Genomic DNA, 17851 nt, shown 5'->3' with positions numbered 1-17851 from the left:
ATGTTTCTTTGACTGTTACACATGATCAGTTGTTAAATTCAATAAAAAATAGATTTTTATTATGGCTCAGTTATTTTGGTACAGTTACTAGTCTAATTTGAAGACACATATAAAGAGTTAATCCGATACACTGTTCTGTCAAATGAGTGTCTTGTATACAAGCCTGTTAACTGTGCAGTTACAGCTTTATGTGTTTCTCTAAAATTATGCTATATCATCTAAAATTTACTGATACTGTAATACTGCTTTACAAAGTGCTTAATGATGTGTTATCTCTAAATAAAATGTTTTCTCTCTGTTTTCTGACAAGCCATTTGCAAAATTACATTCCCTTAGGGAGTGCTTCTGGTGACAACTCTCTATTGATTTATCAAGAAGTGTAATTATGGGTATGTCACATCTGCGAAGTCAAGTGCTTTCCCTTGATTATATTGATGAGGCTGCTAACAGTTTACAGGAGGGAGAGGAGAACTGCTTTAAGAGGTACGAGGGGACTATTCTCCCCACAAATCATGCTGGTCAGCTTGTCTGTAGGAGCTGGAGTGAATGTGCGGAGCAGGTGCTAGTACTTCAGTTGGTGTTGGGGTGGAAGCTGTTGCCGGGGGCTGGGAGGCACGCCGCCGTGGCTTTGTTGTGACTGGTGTGAGGCTGCAGAGGCAGGGCTGCTCCTGTCACTGTACCAGTGTAACATAGCCTGCCGCTCCGTCTTTCTCTCTCTCTCTGTCTCTCTCTCTCTCTCTCTCTCTCTCATGAGAGCATGGCCAGAAGGGAGTGAATGAGTCAGTGAGTGACTTACTACCTTCCCCCTTAACTGCTGAAATTTTTAAACGGACGGATATCCGGGGCACTTCATGCTGCTTTGGGACAAGCCCAGATTTGGGAGGGTGTCAGGCTGAGCCACCTAGGGACAGCCTGCTGATTGTCTGCTGAGTTGCCGTGTCGTCAGATGGAGGTCACGGATCTGGACCCTCGGACAGAGGATTCAAGGGGAGAACCACCATGCGTCCCCAGCAGTGCCTTGGAGAGTCCGGGGACGGAGCCCGTTGCGCTGCAGTACCCGGTAGAGTACAATGAGTACGGGTAAGAAACAGCAGGGGACAGTGCTGCCAGAGTTTGTGTGGTATCCTTCTGCTCAGAGAACCATGTGCAGCAGCCTGATGGCATTTAACATGGAAAGGATGTATTTCCTCCCTCCTCCTGAAAAGGGCTATATTTTTTTTTCTCACTGTTACGAAATTGCCTTCACTTTTTTTTTGCCATTTGGTCATTTATCCTTTCAGTTCTGCCTTGTTTCAGTGCTATTTCTGACTCTTTGAGCTGTGATTTGTCCTGATGAGTGTGAAACTGACTGACATTGTCTTTAAGGTTCTTTGTTTCTTTTATAACTGAGTTTCTGATATGTATATGATGGCTAAATTTAAAGACTGGAAATGAGATATGATTTAGCATACAGTTTGTCAAAGATACAGACTTGGTATTGTTTGTTGTTTGAGAACCTACAGTTAGTCATATGATGCATGGTATTTAGTGTGTTATTCTCCAGTTTATTTTGATTGACTCAGTGTTGTAACTGATTATGGTGAGGTTAGGAGGGAAAAAATCATATCTTGTGTCATATTTGGATGGCTTGTAATATTTGAATGTTCTTGTTCTCTTGGTCTATAACTTGTTACCTTAGCTGTTGCTTTGTAAAGAGATTATGTAAAGAGTCTATACATTGCCTCTGCTTTTTGTGTGTTAAGAGAGTGTAGGTCCTGGTGCTGCTGTATGACAGAGTTGGAAAGTTTTGACCCTGGCCAAACACCATCAGAGAGCCCCAGATCAATCCTGCCTATCTCACTTTGTTTCACTCTTTTTTGTAGAGAGAGATTCAGTTGTCCTTCCGGAATGCCAAAGAAATCAATGTTCTTTTCCTGTTCCACACTTCTGTAAACTGCCTCGCAACATCATCTAAATGACCACATCATCGTGTAGACTGTTACATTTTTAAATATTTCATTTCCTACATATGTGATACCTTATTTTATTTAAGAGGCACTTTGGAGAAGAGAGTTTTGGTTTTCTTTTGCTGTAACTTTTTCATATTCAGAGAAGAATATTTAGGTAATGAAAACAACTACAAACTTTTTGTTTCCAAGTATCCCTCATCATATCTGTGATATGGGGTATGGCTTAGGCTCTTTCTCTTTTTTTTCACTTCCTGTACTTTTTTTTTAAAAAAGCAAATTTAATGGACTGTATTCCAATGTAATTTTAGTTTGGAACCATCTGTTCCAGTAACTTGCCCTGCTGAAAGCAAAGCGTAATACCGCGTTTCTGTGAAATGGCAGGTGAATTAGTCATGCCCTCACTGGACATACCCACACTCAGAACCGCTCGTTCTCTTACACTGTCCCAGCTGTTTGCCGTGTGCCTTCATTTTCAGACACATGCTGTAAAAAAGAATTTATTGAGAAACAGAAACACGTTATTAAGTTGTTTCTCATTCTGAACCATTATCACATTTTGGTGAGCCAGCTGTCTCTCTCAAGAGTTCTCTGCTAAGATCCCAGTGGATTTGAGCTACATTTTCACAGGATTGAATGAACAGTTTAAAGCTTTAATGCTTTTGTATGTGGTTTACCTTTAAAGATGGTACTTACCTATAGATATATTATGAACATAAATCATTTGACTTCATTTATAACGTCTCATGGAATATAAAGTGGTGCCTGTTGGTTTGTGATGTACTCCTTGGCCTGTGGACAGATGTAATCATTAACTGATCAGATACCTATTACTTACTAAGGATTTTGCGTCCCTTCTGCTGAGATATTTTTTAGCTGAGTTAAAATTGCTCATTTAAACAGTTCAGTGACTGTGTCACCTTAAGTGAAGTCATGTTGCTGCAAGGGCAAGATTTATGTGATCCACTTCACAGTATTTGAATAAACTGCATTTGGTATTCTATCGTGGTATTGAAAGGGCACATTAAACACTTTAGACTAGAAAATATTTCCAGGCTATATTACCCATTAAGGGTGTTGTAGGGTGGCTAGACCGAGACTTAACACCTTGGTAAAAGCCCGAAAATAAATCGTGATTTCAGTGAGTTTTAGACCAATCAGATAGCCTGTAGGGTATACTCCAAGGAGATGTGTAATTAAGCATACATTTCCTGAACATATGATGAGATGACACTGCAGGTAATGAATTAGTTTCCTGTTGGTTTCTCAAACTGTGGATCCTCTGGAATTTAACCGTAGAGATTTTATGAAGAGATTTACTGTGAAGCCATTGTGCTGTAAATGGTTTTATGTACCAGTAAGATTCTGATTAATGCATTAACTTTCATGAATTATTGTGTCAGAACAGAACAGCACATCAGAGTTGAAACTGAGTGTCGGAATTAGAGCCACATTATGCAAACTAAATAAATAAATAAATAAATAAATCCTCAAAAAAGTATTTCCTTTGAATACAGTTCAAGATGGTCAAATACACCATAACAACCCCAATATGATTTAACAGGCCTGGTTAAATACATTAGCACGCACAAAATCAGAGTGCACTGCTATTGTAGAGAAGCAAAACAAATTCCTCGTATTATACTTAAGATGCGCCGACACTTGCCAAATAAAACTAGCTACTTGGAGCCCACCTGGCTTATGGATGTCCAGCCTCGTTTCCTAAATGCAATTTCCCTACTTGCAGGAAATCGCCGACTGTTAGCTGTTTGTAATTCAGTTGGCTTTATACGGTCTATTCTCAATGGTCTCCTTTTTCTCTGGTCTGTACCTGGCTTTCGTCCAGACCCCGTTCCCTGTTTGCCTGGACTTGGATCCCAGAGCAAAAGCTGTGCGTTGGGATCTTTGGCCCCTCTGTGCTGTCCTTTCCAGTAGGGTGGCGAGACACACTGAACTGGCCCAGAGAACTTTCTGGCTGCTCTTGTGGAGATTGTCCTTTGCAATGTTGCTGGACACAGTGCTATAATCACACCTCTGTTCTGAATAAAGGACATCACAAAAATTAAGCCCATTTCTTTGTACCGTAGATGTACTTTCAAGGTGTACCCCAATAAATTGTGAGTGTTAAACTTAAGCAAGAGGGAGTCAACATTACAAAAGCCCAGTACCGCAGGTTGTTCATGAAGGGTATTCATTGCTACTATGATTTGCTGATTTAGTTTGAGTATTTTGAAGCCTCTGCAATGAAATTGTTGTCACTTTTTTGAGGTACGTAATTCCTGCTTTAAAATGAATGAAAATCCTTTTAAAACGGGTTTTAAAAAAAGTATTGAAAAATGTCAAACTTGAATACAGACTAAACAGCTCAAACCGACGAACAATTTTAGCAAAATGGCTTTGAAAATAGTGTTTTGAATTTTTTTTTTTTTTTTAGTATGACTCTGAAGTGAAAAACAATATACTGATGCATTACAATAAATCCAGACCATGACATAGGAATTGCAGGTTCCCATTCAAGCTCCTCATTTTTTTTTGAGGGGAGACTGGTAGCTTATATAAAGCAAGTCAAGGGGAGTGGTTGTTGCAGCTTCTCTTGGTTGTGAAACCAATAGGAAAAATGGGCAAAAACACTCTTAATATAATATGTTAGAGTGGCGTGATGTATAAATCAAGAACTTGTACCAGGCAGACCACTTGGGGAAATTAATCACACTTCTCTGCCTGGCACCGGGTCGCCATGGTGCTGCTGACTGAATTCCCCAGTAGAACACAACTGAAACTGTAAAGATTTTCAAAGAACACTCCACTAGTTCGCACCACTCTGTTTCACATTAGTCCTGTTTAGGAGCTAATGTTTGGTAAAGGAGGATAGTGACTGGCAGTTCTCCTACGTTACTGACATAAATCAACATTTCTCTTTGTGGGAAGAACAAAACCTCTGGAGGTTACAGTATATCAAAGGCTGAAAGACGGTTTTCACTCTTCTTCAGTTTACTTTGAGATCAGTTCTCTATCGGTCTGTTTCACATTCATTTACATTCATTTTTCACCTATGGTTACTATGGATTCAGATAAACGTGTTATATTCCACAGTTCTGCCATCTTATGTTTTATTTTTAATAAGGGGCAATGTGTGGTTGGTAGTTGTTGAGCTGGACAGTAGCCAGAGCCTCCGCAATGACCTTCAGTGGGATTTAATTGTGAGAGAGATGAGTCCAAGGATCTGTCTTGATCTGTGAAATACCCCCCCTGTGGATGCAGTAGGTTTTACTGTGCGAATAGTCTCTTGATGCAAAAACATTTTTCTTAATACCACGTACCCTGGGCTGGACAAGATGAAAACCAATTAGAGCAGAAAGGTTCAATCCCTGGATCCATCTCACTCGACGTATTTTTATTATCCTCATGGAATGAATCACTAATACAAATTAAAAAAAAACAAAACCATTTATTATGCAAACCTTGCCCTATTAGAGATTTACATTTTAGTGGAGAATTTCAGTTGTGTTTACAAAGACTGTTGCTGCAGCGACTTGAAACAAATCTGCATATTGTAATTATGTAAAGTGCCAGCTTTGCGTTTGTTTGTAGACTAATGACAATGGAGGAACGTATTGCAAGCAACCCCTTTTAAACCATTATAAAACAGTTCATATCAGAGCGCATAAACTATCAGTCTGAAGCTGCCTAGTATGATTGATACGTTGGCATTGTTGCTGTGATTTCGGCCGCATGTACTGTACGTGAAAATGGCCAGACACCGTTCAGAGAGCGCTCTGCTAGCGTTGCTCAGTAAGTTTGCAGTGGAGACCCAAACCTCACATTGCTCTGGTGCTACAGACATCTGCCTATGAGAGACTGAGAATATTCTTTATCCGCAGCCTGTGTTTACAATAATGGGTATTCACATAAGCTGATGGCTTGAGTGTGACATCTTGATGGAAAACTCTAGGGAGCGCGTGTGTGTGTGTGTGTGTTTCTCTCGGGAGTGCGAGTGTGTGTGTGTGTGTGTGTTTCAGTAAAATATGAGCTGTAACAGGTATTCTCTCTTTCTCTCCTTGTCCCTCTCATTCACAGGGAGAAGATGCCGTTCCACCATGTGACGGCAGGCCTGCTGTACAAGGGGAACTACCTGAGCCGCTCTCTGTCTGACAGGAGTGACAGTGACCAGCTCGCCAGCATCTCTGTGGAGGAGCTTGACGGTAAGTCACCTCAATGTTAGACCTGGAACAAAGCCCGGTTCTTTTGTTTTTGCCACATTGGCATGTTAAAAAGATCTGCTTTTAAACGTGTTTAAAAAAAAGTACTAAAATGGGTGAAGTCATAGAATGGATTTTGTGTGTTTGATGTGTATTTTGGTGCATAAAGTTAGATGAAGAGGTAATCTTGACGCATGAGAATTATATAGAGAAAAATTCTTCGCCTCTTTCTGCTTAAATCATAGATTTTGATTCAGTTCAGTTTCAGACAGTTATTCTCGAACTTTTTTATCTGAATGAAAAATGATCTGTATTAGTCTGGCACAAGCAATGAAGATATTTGAAACATTTCTGCACCTAGTTGAAGGCCGACGAGTCAGAGCACTTTGGTCCAAAGACATGCTCATCTCCTCAGTGGCGTTATCTAATTAGTATTAGCATTGTTATTTCTGACCCTTTTTGTTCTTTATAGATGAATACTTTGCACTCCAATGCTCTTCTTTGAAAATATGCTAATCAAATTGTCTATACCAGAGTGCACCCTATGCGCTGAATCCGCCCGCCGCTGTTTCGTTCTTTTGCATTGTCTATTTATAAAATCATTTTTCATAAACACTACTTCTCTCTGCTCTGCAGTACATATCCTCATAAATTATGAAGAATGGATTGATGGAGTTCTGTCACAGTCAGCAGAGAGAGTCTCATACGCGGAAATAAACATCCCGCTCCAAGGTCCAAATATTAATGTAGTATTGACGTTAATTAAGTTATGATATTAATTAGATTTCCTGGGGCAATGTTGGTTTAGAATTTCCGTTATGAGTTATTAACTTCACTGAGTGTTTCTCTGGTAGTTGTGCTCTTATGCAGTTTTGAAGATATATGATGTTGAGTTGGAGGACATCACGACTCTGTGTTCTGTGATTTCTGTTAATCCTAGAGGATGTTTCGTTACATGACTTCAGATGATTGTACCGGGATTTAGGGAAAGATTTATTTAGGAATACTCCACTTAAGTGAGGTGCTGAAGGCTATTGAAATGTTACTGTCAATAAAGTTAGGTCATACAGGTTGACGTGTTTAAGATCCCTGAGACGGCAGTCTTTGTTTTGGCCATCCATGCCGTCACACTGAACGAGTTTGATGTGACAGACTAGATGTATGTTACAGAAATCCAAGGGAACAACAGACATTAACACAAATTCCGTATCATTCACAATATTCGTGTTGTGTTTTGTTTTCTAAACTGTCAGTGTCAGCAGCATTTTAAACTTCATTTCACTGACATTCTGTTTTGCTTCCCTTTATCAGCTTGTCATTTTCCTCCCCATTCACTGCTAATGTTTCGCTGTTTCTGATACTGAGCGTGAATCATGATAAAGTGTGGGTATGAAAGCCTTTGTAGAGTTTAGAGCCGAAGCCTGTACAAATGCAGAGCTTCTACAAATGTTTTTTTGTGAGTTGTGTTCAAACAAACCTCAGGCAGGAGAAAAGACTAAGCAGCTTGACTCATGTTTGGTCCTTATGTATATATTTATGAGTTGCTTGCCTCCTATACAGGAGTAGGATCTCATGCCTTTGATGTGTGTGTGTCTGTCTGTGTGTGTGTGTGTGTGTGTGTGTGTGTGTGTACACACGCTTCCCTTGGAACAATGAAGTGCCCAAAATATTTCCTTATCATATGCAGTTAGTTGACAGTGTTTGAATTTGAGCTGAAGAGGCTCATTCAGTAAATGAGAACAGCTGGTACATGAAGGACATGCGTGAGTATATGTGCGCGTTTTATTGTCTGTGTGGACGTATCGTGTTTTTTCAGGGCCTCGTTAGAATATTTCATCTCCATCTTCTGATCACGTCGCTGGTTAAATGAGTCCCTGCTTGACTAGTTTTAAATGACAACTACTCAGTGCAAGATTGACACATGATTCACAGCCTGCTAAGAACAAAATGTTTGGCCTGTGCTGTGCTTCACAGTGCTTGATTCAGTTATATTTTATTACAAGTCCATACTAATGAGAGATTTCAAAAGAGAGAATATTTATATTTCAGTATTTGTACGCCTATCTCATTACCTAAAGTAAAATACATTGTCTTCTGAGGCTGCGTTTCAAAATGTATGAAAACTGGATGTTCGAGGACAGGAGGACAGTAATCTACAAGAAATGATCTACGAGATTGATTACTCTTTGTAAAAATGATTTGCTCCTATTATCATCTGTCACGCGTTGTCTATATTCAGACTTGAATACAGACAATGGACAAACAAAATGAAGGGATGGTGAATGAGAGGGACACCGTTTATCGTAGCTCTGTCGTTTCCCCTTCAGCTTAACCGAAAACCCCTGTGTTACCTAAGCAAAATTGTTCGGTGTTGAGCAGTGCACTGAAGCACACAGTACAAGTGTAATGTTCTTTGGAGACGTGACATTCCATCTCTGTTCAAAAATATCCATGGCTGACTCCCTCATCGCTGCCACATGCTATCTCAAGTCAGAAGAGGCGTTTATGAAATATGCATTGGAAAAAGCTGAGCAGACTCTCGGTATCTCAGGCCTTCGCAGATGTATCTTTCCCAAGCAATACCATCTTTGCAGCAACACACGTCAAATACAAAATGGGGCGCACAACCTGGAACTCTACTATGTTTTTGTTGATGTAGTAAAAAAAATACTGAAGATGAACTGATGTACCGTGATGTGACTCATACACTCTGTCCTTTTCTCCCTCTCTCTTTCTCTCTCTCTGTCTCTCTCTCTCTTTCTCTTACTCTCTCTCTCTCTCTCTCTCTCTCTCTCTCCATGTCTCTCTTTCTCTCTCTCTCTCTCCCTCCCCGTCTCTGTCAAGTACATGTGCGCACACACACACACACACTCTCTCTCTCTCTCTCTCTCTCTCTCTCTGTCCTTCTCTCTCTGTCTCTCTCCCTCTCTCTGTCTCTTGCTTTTTCTCTACACCCTGTCTGCTCTCTTTCACCCACTGTCTTGCTCTTTCGCTACACTCTAACTTTCTTATACCCTCTCTGTCTCCCCAAGGTCTTTAGGGATAGGTAAGTGCACTAAAAAGGAGGCTGAAGGTAACAGCCCAGTATCTCTGACAGCAGTATGTATCTGCTTCTAGTGCTGGGACAACAGGTGGAGAGAAAGTAGTGAATTGACTGAGTTACTGTTGCTCAGTGGACTAAAACCAATCCCATAAAACATAGCCCAGGGCTGGGACAGGTGTTAAGAGAAGTGGGATGGAGAGTGAGGGAGAGTAAACGGACTGAGAGCCCAGAGAGATGCTGAGTTGTGCACTTGTTTATCTTGGCAGAGATCCGTGAAGCGTTCAGGGTGCTGGATCGCGACGGCAATGGGTTCATCTCCAAGCAGGAGCTTGGCATGGCCATGCGTTCACTGGGGTACATGCCTAGCGAAGTGGAGCTGGCAATCATCATGCAAAGATTGGACATGGATGGTGAGTTGCTATCATCGCGTCATTGCCCCTTCAACACATCCACACAAATACACACATAGCCGAACTCGTAAAATCTCTCACACCTAATTAACTCACCAATGCTAGTCTCTTATCTATCCTTAATAAACAAAAGGAAAAATATGCCTTTACAGAATAAAGCCGTCAAATGTTATGTATATATATATGCGTTGGTGAGATTTACAACTCTGAGAATCCATGGAGTTGGGGGTGGAGGGTTGAAATATGCATGTGAATCAGTGAGAAATCAGTGCACAAACACCATCAGTGTGATTAAAAAAACAGGCCAACTGTAAAATAGAATATCAGATACGCATACACCATAAATATGAACTGCCTCTCATCTTGACAGTGTGTCCCATTAAAATCACAACCGTCTGAATGAAACAGTATGGGCGGAAAGGCCATAATAACGCGTGTCTTCTTCTAATCAGTCAATGTCAATGTTTTGAATATAAATGAGAATGAAATCTCAAATGGGAAAGAGAAGAAACTGTCTTGCATTGTTCACTTTCTCTCTCTCTCTCTCTTGCTCTCTCCTGCTCTGTCTCTCTTAAACACAGAATCTAAGAGCAAGAGTTCACTATTAAGAGAAATGTGCTTAGCTCAGCACTCCTGTCTTCACACAAGCATGCACAGACTACAGTGCTAGAGCATGCAGAGATAAGAAAATAGAGAGGGTACCGTCTTGTCCTCTGCGCTGTATTTCCGTGTGAGCTATTTCTCTGTAAGGGCTAGGGCACCGATGCCTGCTGTGTGTATCAGGGGGCTGTGGCTGTCAGCCCTGACTTTCAGCAGCAGTGCGCTCCTTCATCATTAACAGAGGGGCCAGACTCATTCACATATGCTCTCTGTGAACTGTTCTTAATGAGAGTACGTGTGTAGACGAAGAACATTTGTGCATTTCTGACCTTAACGTTCACAAGATTTGGCATTTCAGTGGAGCTTAACTCACCACGCAAGCCAAGCCAGGAATATCTCGCATACCTGTTTTGAGAGTTGAGTCTCCTAAACATAGTTCACTGTCTGCTTATGTGTCTAGCCCTAAGTGAAAAGTCCTGTTTAATGCTTGCTCGAAGGACACGTTCAGTATTGTTTTCCGAGCCCGAGAAGGAGACAAGCATAACACTGCTCTTTTTGTTTTTCCTGGTAGACTATGGATTAACAAAACCATATTTTAATAACCCCTAACCTGGATTTACTGTGGATAATATAATCTGCCTAGTGTTGGTTTTGAATACCTAGTGAAAAGGTATCTGATATTTCACCCAGGCGGCCGGGTCTGTGTCTCTAGCTAAGCCAGCACAGCCCCAATCCATCCATCTCCAGAGCCCAGGGACGAGTCATTATGGTAATTGTCACCTTCAGTGAGCAGCCAGGATGGTAATGCATGAACAGATCAATGCAGCATCAGATGTGCAGGGGCTGCTGTGCTGGAGGAGTTCCTTAAAGAAGATGAATGGATTGAGATTGAGTTAGATTGCCTGGACAGCGCTCCTTTGCCATGGATACCCAAACCATTAAGTCAGACTGCCTTCTGACTGGGCCCTGAGAGGACAAAGGTGCTTCTATGCTAACATTTAAAAGGAAGCATTTAAAGCTTCGTACCTGTCCATGTATGCTTGTTATTGATCTCAGCTGATGACTGACTGATAATGAAAGTTGTGTCAAATGTAAACAAGTTGATAGCAACAGGGGGGCAGATATGAATAATACGTGGTCGTCTGCTATTCTTTTACTTCAATATCATGTTCCCTGTTAGTCAAGTTTTAAGTGTGATGAAAGTAGGTATAGAGCCAGTGTAAGGCTAGCAACTATTCCTTTGCTTCTCTAATCAATAAGACTCTCAGTCTGAGCTAGTGAAAGACCCCTAATAAACTGGACATTAAAGGATCAGTGAAGCTACCAATATCACTTAATAATGACGCTATCCTTCCCATCTCCTGAAAATGATTTGACAGGTTTGGCTTGAGAGCTGTGTTTTTGGCTGCTCCTGTATAAACAGACTGAGTTTTGTTTTTCCAGGGGACGGACAAGTGGACTTTGATGAATTCATGACGATACTCGGACCCAAGCTCCTGTCGTCTGAAACAAGGGAGGGTTTCCTTGGTAATACAATAGACAGCATATTCTGGCAGGTAAGGAATCCCAGCGCCTTTGCAGAGTTCACGACAGTGATGACGAATGAGCCTTCACAAGTAATAATATTTACACATTAACATTTACCATTGAAGTCTGATTTTTGTTAAACATGGGAAGACAGTTTTAAACCAAAAAAAAAAAAAAAAAATCAGTGTACCAGTGCCACTGAAAAATTACTGCATATGAAACGGTGAGTGAAACTGTGCAGACACTGTGCAAAGTTGGCACGAGTTTACTGGCTGCGTCCAGCCATATTTAAAGAGATATGTAAAGTTTTTAGGGATCGTGACGTGAAAGACCCAATGTGATTATGAAGTCAGTGAGATGGTATTGTGAGCTGGTGCATTGGTTAAAGATGTGAGATGATGGTGAATATAATGATTCTGAGAATAATGAGCTGGTGCATTGGTTAAAGATGTGAGATGATGGTGAATATAATGATTCTGAGAATAATGAGCTGGTGCATTGGTTAAAGATGTGAGATGATGTAATGGTTAATATAATGATTTTGAGAATAATGAGCTGGTGCATTGGTTAAAGATGTGAGATGATATGATGGTGAATATAATGATTCTGAGAATAATGAGCTGGTGCACTGGTTAAAGATGTGAGATGATGGTGAATATAATGATCCTGAGAATAATGAGCTGGTGCATTGGTTAAAGATGTGAGATGATGGTGAATATAATGATTCTGAGAATAATGAGCTGGTGCATTGGTTAAAGATGTGAGATGATGGTGAATATAATGATTCTGAGAATAATGAGCTGGTGCATTGGTTAAAGATGTGAGATGATGGTGAATATAATGATTCTGAGAATAATGAGCTGGTGCATTGGTTAAAGATGTGAGATGATGGTGAATATAATGATTCTGAGAATAATGAGCTGGTGCATTGGTTAAAGATGTGAGATGATGGTGAATATAATGATTCTGAGAATAATGAGCTGGTGCATTGGTTAAAGATGTGAGATGATATAATGGTGAATATAATGATTCTGAGAATAATGAGCTGGTGCATTGGTTAAAGATGTGAGATGATATAATGGTGAATATAATGATTCTGAGAATAATGAGCTGGTGCATTGGTAAATGGAGTGAGATCATGTGTGAGATGGTGTGCATGATGGTAAATCATGTGAGCTGCTGTAAGTGGGGTTATAATGAGCTCGTACATCAGAAAACAGTGTTAGATGGTGTGTGTGTGTGATGGTGAATAGTGGTGTTAGTGAGCAGGTATTTTGGTCAGATGGGGGAACAGGTGTGATATTGAACTGAAGTGGCTGAGGTAATGGGCGCAGTGAGCAGGGCCATAAGAGCTGTCACAGAAGACTTAAAGGAAGTCCATGGGAGATGCAGCTGATGCTAATGGAGTGGTCTTTGGTGTTTTGGGCTGATATGGTGTGGACCAGCATCACTTGGCTTGGGTCGTATCTGTCACAGTCTTGTGTTGGAGCAGTGTAAGATCAAGTTCAAGTTCAAGATTACTTAAAGCCCAATATCACTGTTTACAGTCTCAAAGGGCTTTACATGCCCACAGGTTTACAACAAACAAAACATTAAGACCCCTGACTTAATCCTCATAGCAGGCAAGAAATAACTCCCTAAAAAACCTAGGTGCAAGAAATCTTGAGAACAACACAGAGAGTAGACCCCTTCATGGCCAGACACATGTGCGATAAGTGCTGACCCGATGAGTAGTTACAAACAAATGCAAAAGAAAACACACCAGCAGACAAAATAAAGACAACAAAAGCAGCAGGGGGCCTCGACCAAGGCAGGCGCCATAGCCAAAGCAGCACAAGACGATGACCGGCCACAAAGCCTCTGCAACTGCCAGGACAAACAGGGTAATGATGACAAGGAGGATGACAGGGAGGGATGAAGAAGACGGGTTTTGGGGAGGGGGGTGGGGCACACCTGGGAGGAAGATCATTTCTTTTCCTCCTGCAGAACAGATGATCCCATAGGACCTGCTCTATGCAGTGATCTATCTGATAAAGTCTGAAATTTCACATCTACCTTTGGGGTTATAAATATTTAATATGTGAGCTTGTGCATGTGCTTTAAGTTCATTTTCCTGATGGTTTAGAGGTAATATGAAACAGCCACAGATTTATAGCAGTGATGAAGACAATTCTCACACACATGGAACCTTTAAATGACCTTAAACAACCTTCCAGTTCTTAAGCATGCCTTCAACACATCCACATATCTTTACAAAACTTGATAGCTTGGCATCTGTGGAAGCTTAACTGTGAAATGGTTGCTAAGGCTTGTCTTTCAGTAAATACTGAAATAATAAGGACCCATTTCAGTAGTGTTTAAAGGCAAAAAGTCTTTATTGATTAGGCTAGCTGAACTATCGAACCCAGGCACCTGGGTGTTTGGTACATTTCCACTGGCTGAGGAGAGTGGCGTTGACTCAGTCTCGATGTCTGTGTTGAAATGAATCAGTTGCATCAGTCTGATCAGAGTCACTCATGTTATTGTGATGTTTCCAAGGCCGCTGATTGCCGCATGCATAATCTGCCAGGCTGGTTCTGAAATCCTCCACAACTTGAATTTCAAGCTGTCCGCATTCTGACATTTCATATTACTGTGATGTGCTAATGTAATCCAGGCCTGCAATTCCTGCCTAACAGGGGCTTGATAGATAGGGTGAACTATAAAGTACTGAGATTTAATAAATTCACAGTATATGAATGATAAACACTCAGCAAATTGAGGAAGCAATACCTGAATATATATATATATATATATATATATTCTTTAATTCTTTGTCATTTTATGCTTTGTCATTTTATAAGTGCTCCGTCGCCCCCATTTCTAAACTGACTCTGGAGGTTTCAGTGGGCTGGGCGACCTCAGCAGACTCCGGCGGCGTTTGAGTCCTAATGATGTTTTATGAATCACTCCCCCATGCTCTTTACAGGACACTGTTGTTAAAGTATTTATTTCCTCTGTCATGCTGCGTCAGGCAACTTCCATCAGAGCGGCGGAGCACTTTACTGCCTTTCATTTGGTGAGGCAATGTCAGGCCAGTTCTTACTTATTGATACAACTCTCTTATCAGCTTTTAGTGATGAGCTCCTTGACAGTCAAGTTTCTTTTTGCTTTCTCTCTTTTTTTTTTTTTTTTTGGGCTGGAATCTTTAGAATGTGTTTCAGCTTACAGTTTTCATGTCAAAGTTGCTCTCGTAAATTCGGCTGATGCTCTGCTTTACATGTCTTTCATCTTGGCCAGCGGCATCGTTTCCATAGCAACCAGTGGGATAAGAGACGAAACAACACATGCAAAAAGAAGGAGTCACAGTGACCACCGATGTGAAAACCCTGCCTGCGTATGTGCTTACACTGTAGAATACAGCCAACAGCTCTTGAGAAAAATCTGTTTTTTTCGAGATTAGAAATCAGGAGAGATGAGTGTGATCATCATTACAGCCTTGAAAAAAATAGCACGTGTGTTTCCCAGCACTACTCACGATGCTGAGAACATCTCGCTGTTATGTTTTTTTTTTACGGTAAATCCTTCCTCACCCCCAGTTTCCAAGACAATCGGAGAAACCCGCATTTGAGGGACATGAAAGACGGGGAAGTTTCAGAGGTTCAACGCTGACTGTGACTCTGGAATGAGCCTTAATCAACCCGGACTCACGCACCGAACTCCTCTCAGATCTGAGAGGTGACGATGTCTTCGCTGCCTTGTCAAGGCCAGATCGTTTCACCGGCCTCCGTCCACAGGGGATTTGCCTGCGCTCTGCCGAAATGGTCAGATCAGGCGCAGATAAGAGAACTAATGTAAATAGCAGTGTTTTAATTACAGCTCCATGTCACTTTTATTAATCAGGCCCAGTGAGAGAGAGACCACATGGAGTCTAACTAATGAGATGGAGATTATACTCCAGGAGATGACAGAGAATCTTGATGGATCAGCACGAGGCCTGAATGAGAAATGATGAGAAAATTAGAGGAACCAAAGAGGCAAGATATATTCCCCCAGCTCCGAATTCAAAGGACGGTGACAACGAATGTTTAGAATCCCAGTATTTGTAAGCCATGCTGAGATGTTGCTTGTTTAATATCTAACAAGTCATACATCACCAACAATCTCTACAGTGCGGGCTGATCACACGCTGTGTTGTCAGCTTTGCCCTGCTCTCCATGCTGTAGCTTTGACTAGGTGGTATTCAATGCTGAAACTGGTATAATTCATAAATAATAAAAATGGGGTATTTATCATGCTAGAGCCTCATGATCTTATAGTCTCACCCACAGTGATGATTTTGACTTTTCTTTTAGTATATCTGATGAAAATGTAGGGAATGTTTGGAAGTAACTTTTCTTTAAAATTCCCTGCAGCTCTCTCCCTGGCTCTTGCACACATCCCCAATACAATGATGAGAAAGTGTAAATCAAGACTCATTTATGCATGAAGCTTTTCTGACATATTACGTATCATGAAATATTAAAACAAATGATATGTCAATGTAACCTAAGGCGGTTTGATAGAGCAGTCAGTTTAATTGGTATAGAGACAGAACAAAAAAAGGAGAATGGACCGCTTTGAGCGACTAGAAGCTGCAGCGCTGTATCAAGACTGTTGCTCTTTCGAACAAATGAGTCAGATACAGATTTGCTCCTTCAAATGAATTATTAAAGAGATTTTTCTTTCTTTGCCCTGCATGGTATTTAGATTTTTTTTTATTTTTTTTTTGCTTTTGAAAAAGCTTCAACAGTGAATTTCAGCAAGCGGTTTCTCGCACTTTAGTTTTGTTTTTACATGCCCGGGGCAATGCTTTTTACCAGCTGAGTTTCAGAGGTAGCCGTCGTCATGAAGTTGACACAAAAGCAATCTCCTCGCGGAGTTCCAAGCTCCTCCCGATGCTGAAATGCAAGCTCTTTATGACACTCAAATGTCCTCTAACTCTATTCCAAAACTGGCCTCTGTTCTCATTGTCAGATATTGAAAGTGACCTTTACTCTCCCATAATTTTTTTTATATGCCATTTCAACTAATGGTGCAGTCTGTGGTTTCTCTATAAATCATTTTGGCTAATGTAAATGGAGTACAGTATTTAATGCCATTTTTGGCCAGACTGCTTGAAACAGGAAGAACTGGTATAGAGAATTGACAAGAAAGTTAAATGATGAATGTGGGCTTGCCAAGTGGAGAGCATGACAGAAGACAGCAGTAGAAAGAGGCGGAAAATGAAACTTCCTTCACCACTAACGCTGTGCTTATCGTCCAACCAGCAGATGCAGCAGAGAATTTGAAGTAGATCTGTTTTGCTGTAACCGTGTACAGTGTAATATGTATGTATGAACGTTTTGCTGAGATGAGCTCCCCAAGCAGTTTCAGACCTCGTGTAGTTCTCAAGCGGTTACTACACAGCCTGTAAATATCTAAGCATCGTGTGACAATTTTTACTGTCACAGTAGCTACAATATGTCACTGAATGGCAATACGCAGTTATTATACGCACCAGGGTTCAGGTATAATCTGACACCTATGAAGCTTGCATAACTTAATTTACTAATGCTTTATGCCAAATAAAATTTTCAGTACCGACACCAAAGACTACAACCATGATTAATGATTCTGTGCCTGGTTTGCCAGTCATCCCGCTGTCGTCGTTAGTTACATATTTATTAGTTACTTTAATATTCAGCGTATATTGGACATTTCATTATTGTTTTGCTGTGACATTATGGCATTATTGCAAAGAAAATGAATGGTGCTTAGACTACAGCTCTGCTGTCTGATATATTGTCTGGTCTATCAGTCATACTCTGCCTTGGATTAGTGGAGTCCGGTTGCTGGTCTACTCGAGACGCAGTGAGAAAAATGGCTCCTGCAGCTGTGTGTATGTTTATGAGTGCATTCGTCTCTTTGGTCTCTTGTCTTTGGTGTATGAGTGTGCGCAAATGAGTATTTTTATGAAACTTTACCAGTTCTTTGTATAGCGTTTGGCGGTTATTATTCTTGCGCGTATCATTAGGGTAGCAATCTTTTTCTTTTCTTTTTGTTTTCTTTTCTTATTGTACTCCTTCTTGCTGTTTTGTGTATAACCGATCGTGTGAATTGTCGTGG

The 17851-nt window shown here is 40.8% G+C and overlaps 1 protein-coding gene across 1 annotated transcript in view; it reads left to right on the top strand.

Moving 5' to 3' along the window:
- Positions 1 to 946: 946 nt before the first annotated feature.
- caln1 (calneuron 1) overlaps positions 947 to 17851 on the top strand; it is a 29638-nt gene continuing 12733 nt past the window's right edge. Inside the window, exons 1-4 of the mRNA XM_030777810.1 lie at positions 947 to 1080; positions 6024 to 6148; positions 9455 to 9598; positions 11642 to 11754. Coding sequence (XP_030633670.1) covers positions 947 to 1080; positions 6024 to 6148; positions 9455 to 9598; positions 11642 to 11754 — 516 coding nt within the window. The remainder of the gene's footprint in view (positions 1081 to 6023; positions 6149 to 9454; positions 9599 to 11641; positions 11755 to 17851) is intronic.

This window comes from Chanos chanos, chromosome 6, assembly GCF_902362185.1.
Source record: "Chanos chanos chromosome 6, fChaCha1.1, whole genome shotgun sequence".
Lineage (NCBI taxonomy): Eukaryota > Metazoa > Chordata > Actinopteri > Gonorynchiformes > Chanidae > Chanos > Chanos chanos.
The sequence above is the reverse complement of the archived record's forward strand: the minus strand, read 5'-3'. Positions and strand labels throughout refer to the sequence as shown.